Genomic DNA, 18,927 nt, shown 5'->3' on the forward strand with positions numbered 1-18,927 from the left:
CAAGGTAGGAGGATCACTTGAGCCCAGAAGTTTGAGACCAGCCTGGGCAACATGGTGAAACCCCATCCCTACAAAAAAATATGAAAATTAGCCGGGCATAGTGGCACGTGCCTGTAGTCCCAGCTACTCAGGAGGCTGGGGTGGGAGGATCACCTGAGCCCTGGAGGTCAAGGCTGTGGTGAGCCATGATCATGCCACTGCACTCCGGCCTGGGTGACAGAGTGAGACCTTGTCTCAAAAAAAAAAAAAAAAAAAAAGAAAAAGAAAAAGAAAAAGAAAAAAAATATTGTACAAATGCAGTGGCTTCCAGTACATTCAGAAGTTATGCAGTCATCACCACCAGTTCCAGAACATTGTTCTCCCTCTAGAAAGAAACTGTATATCCATTAAGCAGTCACATCCCATTCCCACTCCCCACACCCCACTGGAAACCACTGATCTCTGTCTTCATGAACTTGCTTATTCTGGACATTTTAAATACAGTAGTTCCGCTTTATCTGTGGTTTCACCTTCCATGGTTTCAGTTACCTGCAGTCAACCACAGTCCTAAAATATTAAACTCCAGAAATAAACAATATATGAGTTTTCAATCGTACATCATTCTAAGTAGCGTGATGAAATCTCTCGCCATCCCACTTCATCCTGCCCCGGACGTGAATGCTCCCTTTGTCTAGCATGGTCCATGCTGTCTACACTTCTGTCTGTTAGTCACTTAGCAGCCTTCTCAGTTACCAGATCAACGGCCACAGTATCACAGTGCTTGTGTTCCAGCAACACTTCTTTCTCTTAATCAAGACCCAAAGTGCAAGAGCAGTGCTGCTGGCATGTGGTTGTTGTTTTTCACACAACTCTCCCTTCACAGAAGCTGGCATATTGTTCTAATTGTTCTATTTTATTCTTAGCTATTGTTGCTAATCTCTTATGGTGCCTAATTTATAAATTAAACTTCGTAAGTATGTATGCATAGGAAAAAACATAGTATAATAGGATTAGATACTATTGTGGTTTCAGGCATCCGCTAGGGGTATTGAAATTTATCCCCTGAAGGTAAGGGGGTAGTACTATAAGTAGAATCATACAATACGTAGTCTAGCTGTATCTGGCTTCTTTCTCTGAGCATAACGTTTTCAAGGGCCATCTGTACTGTAGCATGTATCAGTACTTAATTCCTTCTTATGGATGAATAATGTTTCATTGTATGAATATACCACATTTTATTCTTTTTTAAATTTTTTTAGACAGAGTCTCACTCTGTCACCCATGCTGTAGTGCAGTGGCATGATCTCAGCTCACTGCAACTTCTGCCTCCTGGGTTCAGGTGATTCTCCTGCCTCAGCCTCCTGGGTAGCTAGAATTATAGGTGCACACCACCACGCCTGGCTAATTTTTATATTTTTAGTAGAGACGGGGTTTCACCATGTTGGTCAGGCTGGTCTTGAACTCCTGACTTCTTGATCCACCCGCCTCAGCCTCCCAAAGTGCTGGGATTACAGGTGTGAGCCACCATACCCGGCCCACATTTTAAGCATTTATTTGTCAATTGAGGGACATTTGGGTTGTTTGCATTTCTTGGCTATCATGAATAATGTTGCTATGAACATCCGTATATGAGTTTTTGTGTGAATATTTGTTTTTTAATTTGTTTTGGGTCTATATGTAGGAATGAAATTGCTGAGTCACATGGTAACTCTTATGTTTAACTTTTTGAAGAACCACCAAACTCTTTTGTATTGCAGCTGTACTATTTTACATTCCCACCTGCAATATTAGCTGTGGCTTATTCATAGATGCCCTCTAGCAGGTTGAGACATTTTCCTTCTAGTCTTAGTTTGTTGAGTGTTTTTTTAATCATGAAAGGATGTTGGGTTTTTTCAAATGCTTTTTCTGCATCGAGATGATCATGTGATTTTCCCCTTTCATTTTATTAATTACATGCATTACATCGATTTTTTTTTTTTTTTAAGACAGAGTCTCACTCTGTTGCTCAGGCTGGAGTGCAGGGGCACGATCTCAGCTCACTGCAACCTCTGCCTCCCAGGTTCAAGCAATTCTCCTGCCTTAGCCTCCCGAGTAGCTGGGATTACAGGCACCCGCCACCACACCCGGGTAATTTTGGTATTTTTAGTAGAGACAGGGTTTCACCATGTTGGCCAGGCTGGTCTTGAACTTCTGACCTCAGGTGATCCACCCGCCTCGGCCTCCCAAAGTGCTGGGATTACAGGCATGAGTGAGCCACTGTGCTCGGCCTGATTTTCATATATTAAATGACCCTTGCAGTCCTGGGATAAATTTCACTTGGTCATGGTGTATAATGCTTTTAATATGCTGCTGGATTTAGTCTGCTAGCATGTTGTTCAGGATTTTCGTTCCTGGGCAACATTTCTAGACACACCCTGGGCTGGAAGGGAACCCACTGCCTTGAAGGAAAGGACCCCGTCTTGGCTGCATTCATTGCCTGTTAACTGAAGAGCCCTTGGTCCCTGAATAACCAGCAGAGATACCTGGGTACTATGCTGAGGGCCTTGGGTGAGACTCTGAGTCTTGTCGGTTTCAGGTTCAGATTCAGCCAGCACATTGTTTACAAGGTTACAAGGCAAGTGGTTACAAGGCAAGATTCCTGCTAGAGAAAAGTGGAGGGAAAAGTAAAGTGGGCTTTGTCTTACACCTTAGGTACCAGCTCAACCACAGGAGAGTAAAGCACCAAATGGTTCTTGGGACTGCCAATTCCAGGACTTGTCTCTTGGATGGCATTTATGGACCTACCCTGGGCCAGAGGGGAGCCCACTGCCCTGGAGGGTGAGTCCCATGCCAGGCAGCATTCACCACAAGCTGGTTGAAGACTCCCTGGGCCTTAAGGGAACATCAGCAGTAGTCTGGCAGTACTCCCTGTGGACCTGTGGTGGCGGTGGCCATGGAGTGAGGCACCTCTGCCTTGGGAAAGGGGAAGCAAGAGAGGGAAGGACTGCATCTTGTGGATTCAGTGCCATCTCACTGGTATAATAGAACACCAGGTAGACTTCTAAGATTTTTTACTCTAGTTGCTGGCTCCCAGATGGCACCTCTGGGCCCAGCTGGGGCCTGGAGGACCTTGCTGTTCTGAAGGGAAGGACACAAGCCTGGCTGGCTCTGCCACCAGCCGATTGTAGAGCCCCAGGGCCTTGAGAAGACATAGGCAGTAGCCAGGGAGTGGTAACTGCAGGCCTTGGGTGAGAGCCAGTGCTGTGGCTGGCTTTCAGGTCTGACCCAGTGCAGTCCCAGTGGTGGTGGCCACAGGGGTGCTTGTGTCCTTTCACCCCCAGTTTCAGGTGGCTTAGAACAGAGAGAGGGACTCCCTTTGTCTGGGAAACAGTACGGGAATGAACAAGAGTCTCTGTATGGTAATCCAAAGAATCCTGAAACTTGTCCAAGACCATCAAGGCAGTACCTCTATGAGGCTAAAAAAAAAAAAAAACCAAAGTGTGATTGGGCTTGGGGTGAATCCTTAAGCAGATACAGCTTACAGCACAACACCTAAGCCATTCAAATATCTGGAAAGCCTTCCTAAGAAGGACAGGTACAAACAAGCACAGACTGCGAAGACTATGATAAATACCTAACTCTTCAATGCTCAGACACAGATGATCAGACACAGATGAACATCTACAAGTATCAAGACCACCCAAGATTTTCCTTTCAGCACACTGAATATGTCATCTCATTGCCTTCTCACTTCCATGATGTTGGATGAGAAACTGGCTATTAATCTTATTGAAGATTTCTTGTATGTGTCCAGTGGCTCTTTCTGCTTTCAGGATTTGCTTTGTCTTTGGACAGTATGATTATAATGTGTCTCAATGTCACACTGAGTGTCTCTTTGAGTTGACCCTACTTACAATTCATTGAGCTTTTTGTATGTGTAGATTAATGTCTTTCATTGTTTTCAGCCATTGTTTCTTTAAAAATTTCTTCTACATTCACCCTTCTCCTGATTCTTATTAGGTGTATGTTGGTAAACTTGATGGTGTCCTGCAGGTGTCTTAGGCTCAGTTAGCTTTTTTTGTTGTTGTTGTTTGTTTTCTTTCTGCACCTCAGAATGGGTAATTTCAATTGACCTATTTTGAAGTTTGTTGATTTTTTTCTTCTGCCTTTTTAAGTCTGCTCTGGAACCCTTCCAATGAATTTTTTATTTGCGTACTTCTCAATTCCAGAACTTCTATTTGGTTCCTTTTTATAATTCCAGTCTCTTTATCAATATCGGTGAGACATCATTCTCCTAGTTTCCTTTAGTTCTTTGACCTTTTTGAAAATAATTGACTTAAAGTCTTGTCTGTTAAGTCCAATGTCTGAGCTTTCCTGTTTCTATTGAGATTTTTTTTCTATGTATGAGCCATACTTTGTTTCTTTGCATACCTCATAGTTTTTGTTGAAAACTGAACATTCTGAATATTATTTATAATGTGGCAGGTTTGGAAATAAAATTATTCCTCCACTGTGTCACCTAGGCTGGAATGCAATGGCAGGATTATGGCTCACTACAGCCTGGACCTCCCAGGGTCAGGTGATCCTCCCACCTCAGCCTCCTGGGCAGCTGGGACTATAAGTGTGTGCCACCAGGCCCTGCAAATTTTTAGTGTTTTTTGCAGAGATGGGGTTTTGCCATGTTGCCCAGGCTGGTCTCGAAGTTCTGGGTTCAAGTGATCCACCTGCCTCAGCCTCCCAAAGTGCTGGGATTACCACTGTGAGCCACTGTGCCCAGCCTGTTATTTTCTTGAACTACGTTTTTAGTTTTTTAGTTTGTATTCTTTGTCAGGTGTGGCCACTAAGTCTCTGGTTAGCTTAGTGGTCAGCTAGTGATTTAAAAGATTTCTTTGAACACTTGGAACAACAAAAAGCCTCCTAGCATTTGCAGATGTGTTCTGTGTTGGGACACACCTTTCAACCTTCATCCATGCAGTTTATAACTATGCCTTAGCCTTCACTTCCTGCTTGCACAGAGCCTGAAGGTCAGGCAGAGGTGAGAGCATAGGGCCCTCTCAAGTCTTTTTAAGCACATGCCCAGCCCTAGGCATGTGTATGGCCTTCCAGATTTCCAGGAATATGTGGAAGCTCTTTAAAGTCCTTATTCCCGCCCAAAGAATCTTATTTCCTAGCCTTTCCTCCTGAAGCTTTTCAATTTGTCTCCTGTTTGCTCCAAATGTTATTCCTTCCCCTAGGCATGAGCCACTAATACATTGACCTTGAAATGTCTTTCCAGGCTACCATCTTCACTTTGGGAGAGCTCCAAATTAGGCAAAATAAAAGCAAGGCATTTGAACCAGTCCTTCAGGGAGCAACCTGACAAATCAAAACAAACATACTTCTTGAGAATAAGGTCTAATCTGCTACCTCCAGTGACAGGAACCTATACAGGGAATGAGGGATATTGGTTTTGATGCTGCTGCCATGCTGGATAGTGGGGGATGGGGCCAGGGTAAGCTAAAACACAACAAAGCTTACTAAATCCAGCTTTTATTCTTAGGTATTCACTTGATTGCTATAAACTTTCAGTTAGTTTCCAGAGTTCCCATAAATTTGTTTGAGTTTTTGCCACCTTATTTGCTGCTTTTGTGGAAGGACAGACTTGTGGAATTTCCTATCGTTGACTACATTAAAGTTTTAGAAGCTCTCCTCTAGTCTACCCTTCATTTTACAAAGTCAAAAAGACGGGAAGTGACTTACCCAGGGTCACACAACAAATCAGGGGCTGAGCTGAGATCAGAATAAGGATGTTTGACTCTCAGGTCAGAGTTCTTTCTCCTTCAGGACTTCATCAGCTCTTAGTGTTGAGAAGGAGTCAGGCTCAAGCTAAACACCAATATTAGGCCAAGGGGCAGCTTTCCAAGGAGTAGGGGCTGAGGTAAGAGTCCTTGGTATACCTGGTGGGCTTGACTGACTCCTTTACTGACAGGGGACCCTATATGAGGCCAGGTTGTGGACTGAGTAATGATGTCCCTGTCCCTTAGAAAAACACAGGCAGAGAGCTTTCAGATTTGATGGGGGTGAAAATGTAAACCTTTATCTTTCTGAGGACACGTATTTAGCTTGATCTGTTTCTAGGTCTCATTCTACTCCATCTCGGCCAGGGCAGGAAAGAGCCTACAGCAGAAATAAGGGGCCAGGTCCTAAGCTAGGACTGTAACTCCCTGCCAAGGCCAACACAAGATGGGCATGGCATGGCATTAAAGCACCACTTTGACCGTAGGCACCTGCAAAGGTTCATCTTTCAGCTCCCTCTTCCCAAAGCTAGGAGTGCCTCATCTCATCTCTCGTCACCTGACTGAATTCCAAGCGGACTGTGCCATCTGCTCATCTGCCCTCCGGAGGAACACCTCTACTTTTGGGGAGTTCTCTGTGTGAGTACAGTAGTATTTAGATAAGCATTAGATTACAGCAGGTTACAGATGCAGTTTCCCAGGCCCCACACCTGCTCAAAATGTGTGAGGGTCTGACCCCAGGAACTGTTCTTTAGCAAGCTCCCCTGATGATCCTGATACACACTCAGGCTTGAAAACCACCACTTCAGGGACCATCTACCCAGCCACAGGGTGAGCACTGCAAGGTTTCTTTCTTAAATTTTGCACCTGAGACAAATACCACCAGGACTAGGGTGAGGCGAGTAAGGCCATTTGTCTCAGGTGCAGAACTATTTAATAGTGTTTCCTCCAGTGCCCTCACAGCTACTGAAAATTCTCTCAGGGCTGAATTCATCTGGTGCTTCGCCCTCTACTTGCTATTTTAGAAGTCAGATTAGATGTGTAGCATGGACTGGCCTTGACTAATATATCCAGGAAGCAGGAAAAGACCCATTGTGTTCTATCCCAGAAAGATGACCTGTAAGGATGCATGTCTTTCTCCCTACCTTTTTTGTCCTAAGCATAATAACAGTGTTGATCCCAAACTCCCACTGACCTTGGGAGGCAGTAGGTGCCTTTGCCTCTGGGAAGATCACGAGGCATTCATGCAGTCCTCCAGCCCATACTTAACATGGGTTGGATCCCTTGGGAGTGACCATGAGGGCAGTGAGAGGAACAGGAAGGCAGGGAGGACCAGGACTAGGACAAACACAGGTGTCAGGTCCACGACTATGTCAAATGTCATGCCCAGGGTCAGGTTCCAGCCCATGCTGAGGTTCGAGGGGACTGGGTGGATGGGCGATAGCTGAAAGAAAACTTGGCAGGCCATAGGCAGGTAAAATGTAGTTTTATTCAGCAGCTATCTCATCAGCAGCTCTCACACTGTCCACCTTTACCTTGGCTGTCTTCTCCAGATCTGCGGCTCCTGCCACCCCCATGCTTGCAGGTGCACTCCCGGGCCGCAAGGCCAGCTACAGGGTCAGTGGCTTAACTCTCCCTCTGGGCACAAGCCGAGCCGTGTCCCGGCTCCCCTCTGTCTATCTGCCAGATGGTCACTCTCCCTTACAGGGGTCAGTAGCTTCACTCTCTCTCCGGGTGCCAGTGCACGCCACATGGAGCCATGCCCATCCGAGCCCAAGAATGTCTGTACAGCATCAGCAGGGCAGTTATACCTTTTCCAAACAATAGTGGCTTTGAGCCAAGTATGAACTTACACAAACAGGTTATATAACAAGTGGAGTATACGCCTGTGACCTAAACTCGCTGAGTCACTCTGGCCTGGATATCCACCTTGGTCTATTCCTTGACCAAAGCACATCGATGAACTTTGCAACAGGTGGTCCCCGAGTGTGTAGACCAGGGTCTCAAACCCAAAGGCCTGCAGGAGCCAAATGGGTGACATGGGCGCAGTGTAATAAGAGGGAGCCTACGGCAAATAAGGAGTACAGGCCTGAAGGGGCAGCTGCAACTCAGCTCCAGCCATGCAGGAATGCAAGCCCCATGGTGCCAGAATTTCTGAGTTTTCAAGAGAAGCCAGAATTCCAGATTTTTAAAAATATGAAATCTCTCAATGTTTACATGTTGGCAACAGATTCAAATGTCTAAAAACACTTTGGAAACCAAAGTAAATGTGTCTGTAGGTGCAATATTGCCTGCTGGGCACCAGGCTGGGAACTTTGAAGTAAACAGGGCAAGGCAATGTCACAGAATATGGTCACATCAGAGCACATTGGTCCTAGGCCCCATCACAACTCAGGAGGCCCCCAGGGTCACCTTGAGTTCATGGCAAGTTGTATATGCCAAGCACCCCATCCCATCAGGCAGGTCCCACCTGGCACCCAAGGGCAAGGGGCCTGCCCTAGCAGAGGAGTTCTTGGGAGAGCAGCAGGGATGGGGCTTCAGCTTGGGCTTGAGGCATGGACTCTGATGCAGAGCTGACGTGTTGACCAGGACCTGCCATCAATCTCAGGTAGACCAGGCTAGTTCTCAGATCATGGCTGCTCCACACCCTTTGGATGTCATTCTTCCTCTATGTTTAGGGGGCAGTCCTCAAGCAAATGTCTGCAGATGAGCTACTCCCTGGGGCTCCTGCCAGGACCCAGCAGGCTTGATTTAGCCTAGTCTCTCTGGATTCTCCCATTTCTTTTTGTTTTTTTTTTTTCGTTTGAGACAAGGTCTCGCTCTGTTGTCCAGGCTGGAGTGCAGTGGTGTAATCACAGCTTACTACAGCCTCAATTTCTTGGGCTCTAAGGATCTTCCTGCCTCAGCCTCCAGAGTAGCTGACTACAGGGAATGCACTACAATGCCAGGTAAATTTTTTTTTTTTTTTGAGATGGAGTCTCACTCTGTCCACCCAGGTTGAAGTGCAGTGGTGTGATCTCAGCTCACTACAACCTCTGCCTCCTGGGTTCAAGTGATTCTCCTGCCTCAGCCTCCTGAGTAGCTGAGATTACAGGCATGTGCCACCGTGACTGGATAATTTTTGTATTTTTAGTAGAGATGGGGTTTCACCACGTTGGCCAGGCTGGGTCTCGAACTCCTGACCTCAGGTGATCTGCCCACCTCACCTCCCAAAGTGCTGGGATTACAGCCATGAGCCACTACGCCTGACCAAATTTTTTAGTAGAGATGGGGGTCTCACTATGTTGGCCAGGCTAGTCTTGAACTCCTGAGCTCAAGTGATCCTCTCACCTCAGCTTCCCAAAGTCCTTGGATTACAGGCATGCGCCATAGTGCCTAGTCGATTCTCTCCTTTCTAAACCTCAACACAGGAGGTTGGAAAAGGAGTGAGTGGAGACCCCTGATGCAAGGTAAGCTCTAGCTTCTGGACATGACACCATAATTCTCAGAAACTCTCTTATGGATTCTCTCCCCTCACACCACCAACCAAGGGGCACAGGGTCCCCAAAGACCAGAGCCAGGAGCCCCTTTCAGCCTGGAGGCACCCTGAGGGGAGGAGCTGGTCTTGTGACTCTCTGGGTTGTCCCCATCTTTCTCTCTGGCCCCCGCCGAGGGGCATCAGGAATTAGCACACACCTTCTTCCCGCCTGGGACCTGGGTGAAGGACTATATTCTTCCCACCACACCTTCAGTGGACTTCACTGCACCTGCAATCAACCAAGATCCCTTTGCCTTTCAGGTGTCTGGGCCTCCTGCCTGGATTTTGGGAACCTCCCTTCCCATGTCCTTACGAGTACCTGCAAACTAGTGTATGCTCAGGGTTTCCTGCACACAAATCTCTACGTAAGGTTACATGAATTTTCACTGGCTGATAAGGCCAGAACTCCGAGCCACAGGGCAGAATCAAGCAGAAGAAAACAAGTTGGTACCAGGAAGACATTTCCAGAACATTCCAGAGCTGGCTGACTTTTAATGTGGAAACAAGTTTTGGCTACAGATATTCAGGTTTAAGGCACATTCCACAAATTACAAGAAGCCCTGTCACTGACAGGGAACTGCCTTTGTTCTCGTGGTTTCTGCAAGGAAGATGGAAGGAATGACTTTCTGGCCCTTTTTTTGTTTTTTTCTAAAAAGGAGTGAGTTTGGCAGTAACAAAGCTCGTGACACTCACCAGATGCACAGGCTACCCTCCCAGGCACACCTCCCTTTCTCTCCTCAGCGAGGACACGGCACTTCACCCACCCAGTTGCCCTCACCAGAAATGTGTACGCAGCAAACAGACTTGTATGCATCTGTCTGGCAATGACTGTAAGAAAAGAAAATATGCCTCCAAATAAAAATATACAATTACGTGACGAAATGAAGCCAAGTCTTAGCCACAGGCAAAGGGGAATGATTGCATGAGTCAGAAAAATGAAACATCTACTTTAGCAGCAAGAGGCTGTGAGGGATGGGGTAGAAAAGGCATCCTGAGAGAGTTCTAGACCGACCCAGGTCCTGTGGCACACTATACGGGTCAGGAGGGGTGGAGGACAGACCTAGGCTCTAGGACGGTGCATCTCAGGGCTATTTGTGGATTTGTTAGAAACAGACATTCTTTTGGCCTTTTCCTGGCACTGGTGTTGCTGGCAGGTGGGCAGAAGTGAGCCACCAGTCACTGTTCAGTCATTGCCACCACAGATCTTCAGCAGAATCTTCCGGTAATCCCCTGAAGTATCTCCCTGGCCACAGAAACAAGGAAGACATCCGTTAAGGGAGGCACGGTCACTTTCAGCCTTCTGGCTCCTGATTTTCAGCCCTGAGCACCTTATAGGGAGGAAGCCCCATCCTGGGGAATTTTCCCCCGCTGCAGGTCCTGCAGCAGGCGGCACAGACCTTAAAAAATGCAATTTAGCCTTCCCCAGGCCCCCATTAGAAGACGGAAAGCAGCACTCACCTCGACTATCCACGTCAAATGAATAACTCCCCCCAAAATTATAATCATCCTAAAAACCACTTCCCAGGGCTAACCAATACCGCTCTTTTCCCAGTGCATTTATGCTTCCTTAAATTGGGGTTACCAATGTAACGCAACACAGTGTTCTGCTCAGGAAATGCAATCTCCTCACACATGACTGTCCAGTGGCAGGCCCGGACCTCCCAGGTCCCAGGGATCTCTCCTCTGTCTGACGCCACTACACTTACTCTAAGAGTGCAGGCTCGGCTTGGCTCATTTCTAATCATTTCCTTCCACCCTAAGCAACTTGAGGGTAAGGCATGTGGCTTCTTCCACAGCCCGCTGGCACGCAGGAGATACTCTGTAAAGAATTATTAACTCTTTTTTTTTTTTTCTTTTGAGACGAAGTCTCACTCTGTTGCCAAGACTGGAGTGGAATGGCATGATCCCAGCTCACTGCAACCTCCGCCTCCCGGGTTCAAGCAATTCTCCTGCCGCAGCCTACCGAGTAGCTGGGATTACAGGCACGCCTAGCTAATTTTGTATTTTTAGTAGAGACAGGGTTTTACCATGTTGGCCAGGCTGGTCTCGAACTCCTGACCTCAAGTGATCCTCCTGCCTCAGCCTCCCGAAGTGCTGGGATTACAGGCATGAGCCACTGTGCCCAGCCTAGAATTACTAATTCTCTAGCAACAGCTTCATTCATACAGCCAAGGAAACAAAGTGAGTTTCCTGTGATGACATGTCCACCATCATTAAATGCTACTGAGTCTAAGGTAGGAGGACGTGGTCCCCATGGTGCAATTTCAAGGCTCATGTGAGTTCAGAATTTGAGTGTTAGACCACGCAGCTGAGAATGTATTTTGTCAGACTGGCTCTGCCACACAGCGATACAACTGTGGCTAGTGTTTAATAGACACTTGACCTGCACTGCCTCACTCAATACTCACAACATTCCCGGGAAAGAATGATTATTTTCTTATCTTAAAGACAATGGAGCCGAGGTTCAGGGAGGTTTAAGGAAGCCGTTCAAGGTCACACAGTTAGCAAGTAGAAAAGCTGGACTCCAAGTGGTGTGACCCCCAGGGCCCTCGCTCTGAACGGCCTTACTATGTGGCCTATGCCATAAAGCTGAGTGCAGGAAGTGCTTTGTCAGGGAGTGACAGCAGAGCTCCACAGAGCCTTTGGGACTTGAGTTCTCACTGACAGATCAAAGAATCACAGGGTGGTCGGGACGCTGAAGGTCACGGTCAAGGTTGGGGAGGTCCCAAGTGTTCTCTGATGCTGCTGGGGGATGCAAGGTGGGGGCGACAGCAAGGTCATGACCCACCTGCCCTCAGAAGTTTATAATCTGTTTAAGGGCAACGGGATGAGCAAGTCCGAGGTCCATAAACAAGATGCCCACACACAGCACAGAGGCCAAGCATATGGCCACTCCAAGGAGGGAGGTTCCACAGGTGACTGGGATGCCAAAAGGGAGCCCAGTCGGCCTGCAGCAGGCCCGTACCGAGATGTCGTGGTACAGCGACTTGCCGTACATCCGCTTATACTCCGATCTGATGTCCAGGAGGTCAGTCTCGCTGCGAGACACCATGATGCGAATCAGGGTCCGGTCCTTTGTTCCTGCCCCCTAAAGAGAGTCCACCCAAGAGCATGAGCACCAGGTCTCCTCACCTTCCCACCCGCCCTGGGCCCTCCGGTCCCCTCCCTACCCAGGTCCTCGGAACTCTCGGTTGAGATTTAGCTCTCCCCAGGCCTTCTACCCTCAGCCCTTGGTCCCAGGCACAGGCAAGGCTAAGGCATCGCAACCAGCACATGGAAGTTACATACCCTCATGGCCTTGTTGAGCCTCTCCGCAAAGAAGGCTGGAGTATTCTTGAGACATTTCACTAGAAGAGAGAAACTCGGCATAACCAGATCTGCAGAAAATTCTCAGCCCAAGTGGGGCATGGAGTCTACAAGTGTCCTCTTAGAGGCCCAGATGGCAAACCCATCACTGCATCCATCTTTTCTCCTCATCCTTCTGTTCCAGGCTCAACTATCCCATGATCTTGGCTCCAGCTCTTTGGAACAGAAACACGTAGAGCCTGGACACCAACCCACCCTCTTTCCTGGCAACCACTCTGGTGAAAGGACCAAGAGTCAGAGGGGCGGGGGTCTTAGTGGGGCTAGGAGCTGCACAGGGAAGCAATGTGGATGGTGACGAGGAACTGTGCTGCTGCTCAGGCAGGAGGGGCAGACTGGAGAGGCCATGACCCTCATGGAGAAACCGTGGCCGAGTGGAATGTGCATCTCCCTAGGCTTCCCAGGCCATGAGACCTACCGTGGTGGGCAGGCAGGGAGATGAGGATTTTCTATCTCTCCCATCCAGAAAGCTCCAAAAAAAGCATAATGAAAAAAGAGGCAGACTGATTTTCCCAAGTGAGTAGAAAGAGGGGTTGTGAGGGCCTCAGGGCAGGGACCCAACTCTGCACAGTGAGAGGGACCTGGAGCCCAGCGGGCCCTGCTAGAGGACATGGGCAATGTAAGAGGCACACTACCATCCTGGAGCCCAGCCAGCTTTCCTCAGCATGGGCCTGTTTCGCTGTTGCAAGTAAAAATCTTTCCACGTGTTTCCATCACAAACATCTGACAACTGCCTGCAGGGATGTATTTTTAGAGGAAACTTGGCAGGATGTGAGTCATACTCCTCCGGGAGCGCAGTTGGATGCCCTCCCACTAATACCCACACTGCAGTTCCCTGCTCCAGAGCTGCACCGCAAACACACACAAGACACCTCCAGGACAGCTAGGGGTTCAACTGCACAGGGAACCGGGAAGCGGCATGACTTCCCAGCATCTGGACACTCTGGGCTGAGCGATCTTGGATCCTGTGGTCCTTTCACGGTGTCACCCATCAGCTGGCGGACAGGCGAGCAGCCTGAACACTCACAATACACGTTAGCCCCTGGCAGGTGGGCAGGCAAACCTGAGACACTTACCCACGGCCAGCATGCCCTGCTCCAGGTCCCCAGACATCTCCCGGCAGATGCTCTTCTCAATGTCCCGGCCTGTCATTCTCTGGTACTCATTGAAAACTATGGGGACGACAGAGGCTTATATTATGAACTGAAATGTGTCTCCCCAAAGTTCATATGTGGAAGTCCCAACTCTTAGGACTTCAGAATATAACTGTGTTTGGAGATAAGATCTTTAAAGAGGTAATTAAGTTAAAACATGCTGCTAGGGTGTACCCTAATCCAATCCGCCTGGTCTCCTTAGAAGGAGATTAGGACACACACAGAGACCCCAGGGATGTGCACATGCAGAGAAAAGACCATGTGAACACAGTGATTGCCATGAAGAGGCCACGGGAGAAACCAGCACCCCACTCTTGGACATCCGGCCTTCAAAACTGTAACAAAATGAGTATCTGTTGCTTAAGCCACCCAGTCTGTGGTATTTTGTCATAGCAGCATGAGCAGACTAACAGAGGACTCACATGAGGTGGCCTCTGCCCCAAAACCCCCCGCCTCCCACTCTGCTCCCACACCCTGCACGTCCCCAGGCCTGCTAGCTCTCAAGGAAGCCAGAGTCTTCGTCACAAGTCACATGCACTGCCTGATGTCCCTCCCTGTGTGGTCCCTTTCTCAGGACTGCCAATCTGCTTAACCAAATTGCACCTAAATACCCCTCCAGGGCCCACTCCCACGTACCCCAAGACAGTGTCCCCTCTTCTCAAATCCCCCGCACCTCCAGTCTCTGCCATTCCTTGGCTTTATTCATGCATCCATCTGTCTTCCTCAGCCTGCCTGTGAGCTGAGGCCCAGCCTGACCCAGCCAGCCTGGCTTTTTGCTGCCCACCTCGACCTAGGACATGCTAAGCACCCGCAGGAGTGGATGGCTGGCTCCTAGAGAGACAGGCGGCACGATGGAGACCTCGGCCCTGACTCCAGCTCTGACCCAGGACATAAAACTCTCCTTCCCCAGCCTGAGTCTCAGCATCCATTTGCATATTAAATTTGTGATTTCTGCTCTGTGTGTATCTGTCTCGATTAGTATCTTCTTCAAATTTGCTACTCTTTTCTCCTAAGTAATGTCTGTGAAGCCATGGGCTTGATGCACTACTTACATGTTCTGTACTCATTAAAAGAAACAATGATTAAGATGAAAATGCATTCACTCCGGCTCCATTACAGGATAGTGCAGAGGTTAAAAAGTGTGCTCTGGGGTTGGGTGGCCTGGGTTCAAATCCCAGCTCAGCTGTTACTAGCTGTGCACCCCTACTTCCTCTACCACGCTGTGCCTGCTTTCACAGCTGCGAATGGGGAGAGCCAAAGCGCCTGTCTCTGTGTGCAGCACAGAGCGGTCGCTGGGTTTTCACCCTCACTGCCCACTGGAGCAGCCCTGGCCATAGCCCACCAGTTGCTCAGTGTGGTCACCATCCTCAGTCCTTGCCTGCCACCTCACACTGGCCTCCAGGACCCCCTTCCTCTGGGTCCTCCTACCTCCCTAGCTGCTCCTTCTTAGTCTCCTCACACTGGTGGGCTCCCCACAGTCTCTCTCCTGAGGGGACCTCCTGCAGTCCCCAGAGCCTCAGATATCTTCGACTACCCATAGCTCCCTTACCTTCCACGTCCAGGCCAGACCTCTCCTGACTTCCACACTCAGCAACCCAGCAGCCTCCCTGCAGCTCCACCCTATAGGCACCTAAAGCCAGCTCCACCTACGGTTCCCCTGTCTCAGTTGAGGGCCATTCTCCCACTGCGTGGCCTAAAGAAACTCTGAGTAATCCTCGACCCCTCTTCTCTCCCACACGCCATGTGTCCAATTCATCAGCAAACGTGGCCGGAACCTGACACCTCCTCACCACAAGCGCCTACTACCACCATTCTTCCCCGGGTCCCTGCAGCAGCCTCCCGACAGGCTTCGCTGCTTGGCCTTGCACCCTTCACTCCATTCTCGGCACCACGGCCAGGGATTCTGCACAGCCTCCTCTGCTCAGGGCCCTCCATTGGCTTCCTCTTTTGCTCAGGATAAATACCCAACTCCGCAAAGTCATCAGCAGGGCCCTCTCCCCTCTCTGCCCTCACCTCCCACTCCTCTCGCTCACTCCACCTGCTCCACATGGTCCCCCTTCACCGTTCTCAGTCATGCTGGGAGCCCCAGGCAGGCCTCTGCCCCTGCATCTCCTTTAGGTTTTTAAATCAAATGTCATGACCTCAGTGGGGACTGGCCCAAGCACCTCCCGGTGGACCCTACCATCACTCCCTATCTGTTTCCAGCTTGATTTTCCTCTACAGGATTTACCATCTGATACAGGTTTTATTTCATTGTTGTTTACTGTCTGTCTCCTCAAATGAGAAGGTGCAGCCCATGGAACACAGACTCTGCAGTGCCCTGCCCCCCACCATGATCCCACACCTGCTCCACCACCTGACAGACTGACCCATGGGGGAGAGCGATTTACATCTGTTGAATGAATGAGTAAATGAATGGCACCCAGTATTATTGCTATGACTGTTTCTTATGCCAGGCTTTGGAAAACACTGGATTGGGTGCTCCCAAAGGACTCTCCCAACTCTGACATTCCACATTCCCACGTACGAAGACACCAGGTTTCTACACCGGTGGAACCTCCAGAACTGGATGTTGGCCAGAACTCAGGAAACCCTCTGACGGTGTCTTTTAAATCCCCACCAGGGGGCTCTTTTGAGGAGGCGAAAGCCCCACGCAGGGAGGAACCAAGTGTTTCCATAGCTTTGTTTCCCCACAATCCCCTGACTGCCCTCATCTAACTGGCCTCAGAGGGACCCCGGCCTGCCTTACCTGCTACCAGGTGGGCCCGGCTCCGGGAGCACAGAACCACATTGAACTTGGACTCATCTGTTCCCAGGCGGTTCTCCCCGGCTGCATACAGCTCCTGGAGAGAGAGGAAGACGCACATGCGGCACAGGCCACACCCAGACCCCAGGCCCAGGTCACCCAGGAGAGCCTGGTAAACTTCTGAAGGTTTGAGCCTAAAGTATTTGCCAATTTGCAACCTCTGTACGTGGCCTCTAAAGTGCCTGCTAGGCCTCAGGTAGCAGCCCTGAAAAAGAGCAGAAAGCAGCAATCAGGGGCTGAGATCCCACAGGTCAAGATGAGGCCAAAGCAGGTCTGGACTGAGAAGGCGGAGCATGAGACAATTTTTGCCCCGCTAAAAGTGGCATGCAAAACTCTCGCTGGAGCAAAAGCCAGAGCCCTGAGCCCCAGGGGTGTCCAGCCCTGACTCCCAGAATGGGAATGGATGTTAGCAGCCAGAGAGACACTGAATAAGGCAGACCCTGCAGGAGCAGCAGGTCTGAGACCAGGGCAGAGGCAGGTGCTAACTGGGCACAGAGGACCGAGCCAGGGGTATAGGCCCTTGTCCAGGCTCTGCCTCTAGCTTTCAGTTGGGAACAGTGCTTAAACTTTTTGAGCCTCAGTTTCCTCATCCGGAAAGCAAAAGGACCAGACCAGAGGAGTAGCTCTCCTCCAACCCTAACAAGGGGGCATTCCTTGAGGTCTCACTCCAATCCCGCAGATGGTAGAGATAATTTAGACCACTGGCAGCTCCTGGTGAATGCCCTGCCGTGGATGACAAGAGCAGTGAAGGGAGACAGAGAGGTATGGCCAACTCCACCCCACCAGGAAGTCATGGCTCTGCCCTGCCATAATACTATGGTTGAAATTCATTAGTGGGAAACCCAAACTTTTCAAGAGAGTAGCTCAGATGCCTGGACTTTGCTTGGACTTTTCGCCTTTTGTCTGCAACTCACAAGGGGGACAACGACAGAATTCTAACGGTACTCAACTAATGTGGCAGCTGGTTTCTAGGCTCAAACCCTCAAAAACTTAATAGGCAAGTGCGAATTCTGCCCCTTTGCAAACGTAATGGTATGTGCAACTAAACATGGGGAAAGTACGCTGTCACATGAAATCCCACATCCAAAACCGTGATCTATTCAACTATTGAAATACTAATTATCTCACATGTTCCCTCCTATAGGTGGGGAAGCTGAAGCCCAGGAGGTCAGATGACCTGCTCTAGGTCATACAGTTGAGCAGTTCAGCGCCTCTGAAACTCACAGCATCTGCAACCCATTGCTTATCTATTGTTCTTTCCACCCTAGGGCACCTCTCTCAGGAAGCAAGAAAGCAGGGTACATCCCTGCTTTAGAAGTCCAGGGGCCTGGCCATCACACTCACCTGGGCATCTCTCTGGGCGAGAGACATGTCCACGTTTGTGCTTTCATCACGGTTTCCCTGAAAGGAAGCAGGTGTATGGTTAAGCCCACTCCTTCCCCATTTCTGTTCCCTTTCCTCATTGCTGGGATCCCATCTCTTTGACTTGCATGGCTTGGGGGCCCTGAGCCCTGTCGTGGGAAAAGTACCTGAGAGAGAGAGATGAGGAGCCTCTGGAAGTGCCCTGATGTGTCGCTTCGAATGGCCTCTTCCAGGGTCTTTTTGAATTCTGAAAGGGAGAAGCAAGGAAAGTCCACCCTGTAGCTCTCTTTATGGAGCTGCCCATTGCAAAACACTATCAACAGTGGGTACTGGGGAGAAAAAGGCTGGAGGTCTTGGCTTGGGCTTGAGAGAACAAATAGCCCATATGGCCCTCCAGGGATATACAAGCCTGTGACCTCCAGGCTGACCTGGCCTCTAGTCAGCCTTACCCAAACCACATCCAGGTTTTCCCTGGCTCTCCCTTACTTTAGTCATTTGCACCATGTATAAACAGAAGGAAGGGCTGGGTCTTGGGTCAAAGCCTAAAGTATTGGGGATGGCAGAAGATGGGTTGATAAGAAGGCCAGGAAGGAGTAAGAGGCCCTAGGAAAGAGTGAGGCCACAGCCCCAAGAGCACAGGGATCTGCAGAGGGCAGAGGGCAGAGGGCAGAGGGAGCAGCCTCACCTGCTTTGTAGGCTCTGTTTAATTCTCGGATGTGCTCATTGCTGCGGGAAGCGAGGATCTCAATTAGGCAGGCTTCATCAGTGCCAACCCCCTGCAGGGGCAGAGAATACAACCAACCATGAGCTTGTTCCAGCAGCCTCACCAGCACCCGGGAAAAAGAGTAGGGGCCATGCTGCTGCCCTGACCCCAGCAACAGAGGCCCCTGACACAGAGACACACCCTCCGGCCACTCCCAGGCTCGAGGGAGTCAGCTCCTCTCCATAGCCCGAGCAAGCACAATGACAGTGGCAGTGGTGATGAGTAGGGCT

The 18,927-nt window shown here is 49.5% G+C and overlaps 1 protein-coding gene across 4 annotated transcripts in view; it reads right to left on the reverse strand.

Annotated features, from left to right (window-relative positions):
* Positions 1–9,706: 9,706 nt before the first annotated feature.
* LOC116463927 (annexin A11) overlaps positions 9,707–18,927 on the reverse strand; it is a 53,038-nt gene continuing 43,817 nt past the window's right edge. For all 4 annotated transcript variants that reach the window (XM_032147243.2, XM_058434925.1, XM_032147241.2 and 1 more), the window contains exons 8-15: positions 18,620–18,710; positions 18,102–18,181; positions 17,917–17,973; positions 16,516–16,609; positions 13,689–13,784; positions 12,538–12,596; positions 12,215–12,337; positions 9,707–10,492 (exon numbers count right to left, since the gene is read on the reverse strand). In XM_032147243.2, coding sequence (XP_032003134.1) covers positions 10,433–10,492; positions 12,215–12,337; positions 12,538–12,596; positions 13,689–13,784; positions 16,516–16,609; positions 17,917–17,973; positions 18,102–18,181; positions 18,620–18,710 — 660 coding nt within the window. In that variant the 3' untranslated portion in view covers positions 9,707–10,432. The remainder of the gene's footprint in view (positions 10,493–12,214; positions 12,338–12,537; positions 12,597–13,688; positions 13,785–16,515; positions 16,610–17,916; positions 17,974–18,101; positions 18,182–18,619; positions 18,711–18,927) is intronic.

Source organism: Hylobates moloch, unplaced genomic scaffold, assembly GCF_009828535.3.
Source record: "Hylobates moloch isolate HMO894 unplaced genomic scaffold, HMol_V3 SCAFFOLD_86, whole genome shotgun sequence".
Taxonomy (NCBI): Eukaryota; Metazoa; Chordata; class Mammalia; order Primates; family Hylobatidae; genus Hylobates; species Hylobates moloch.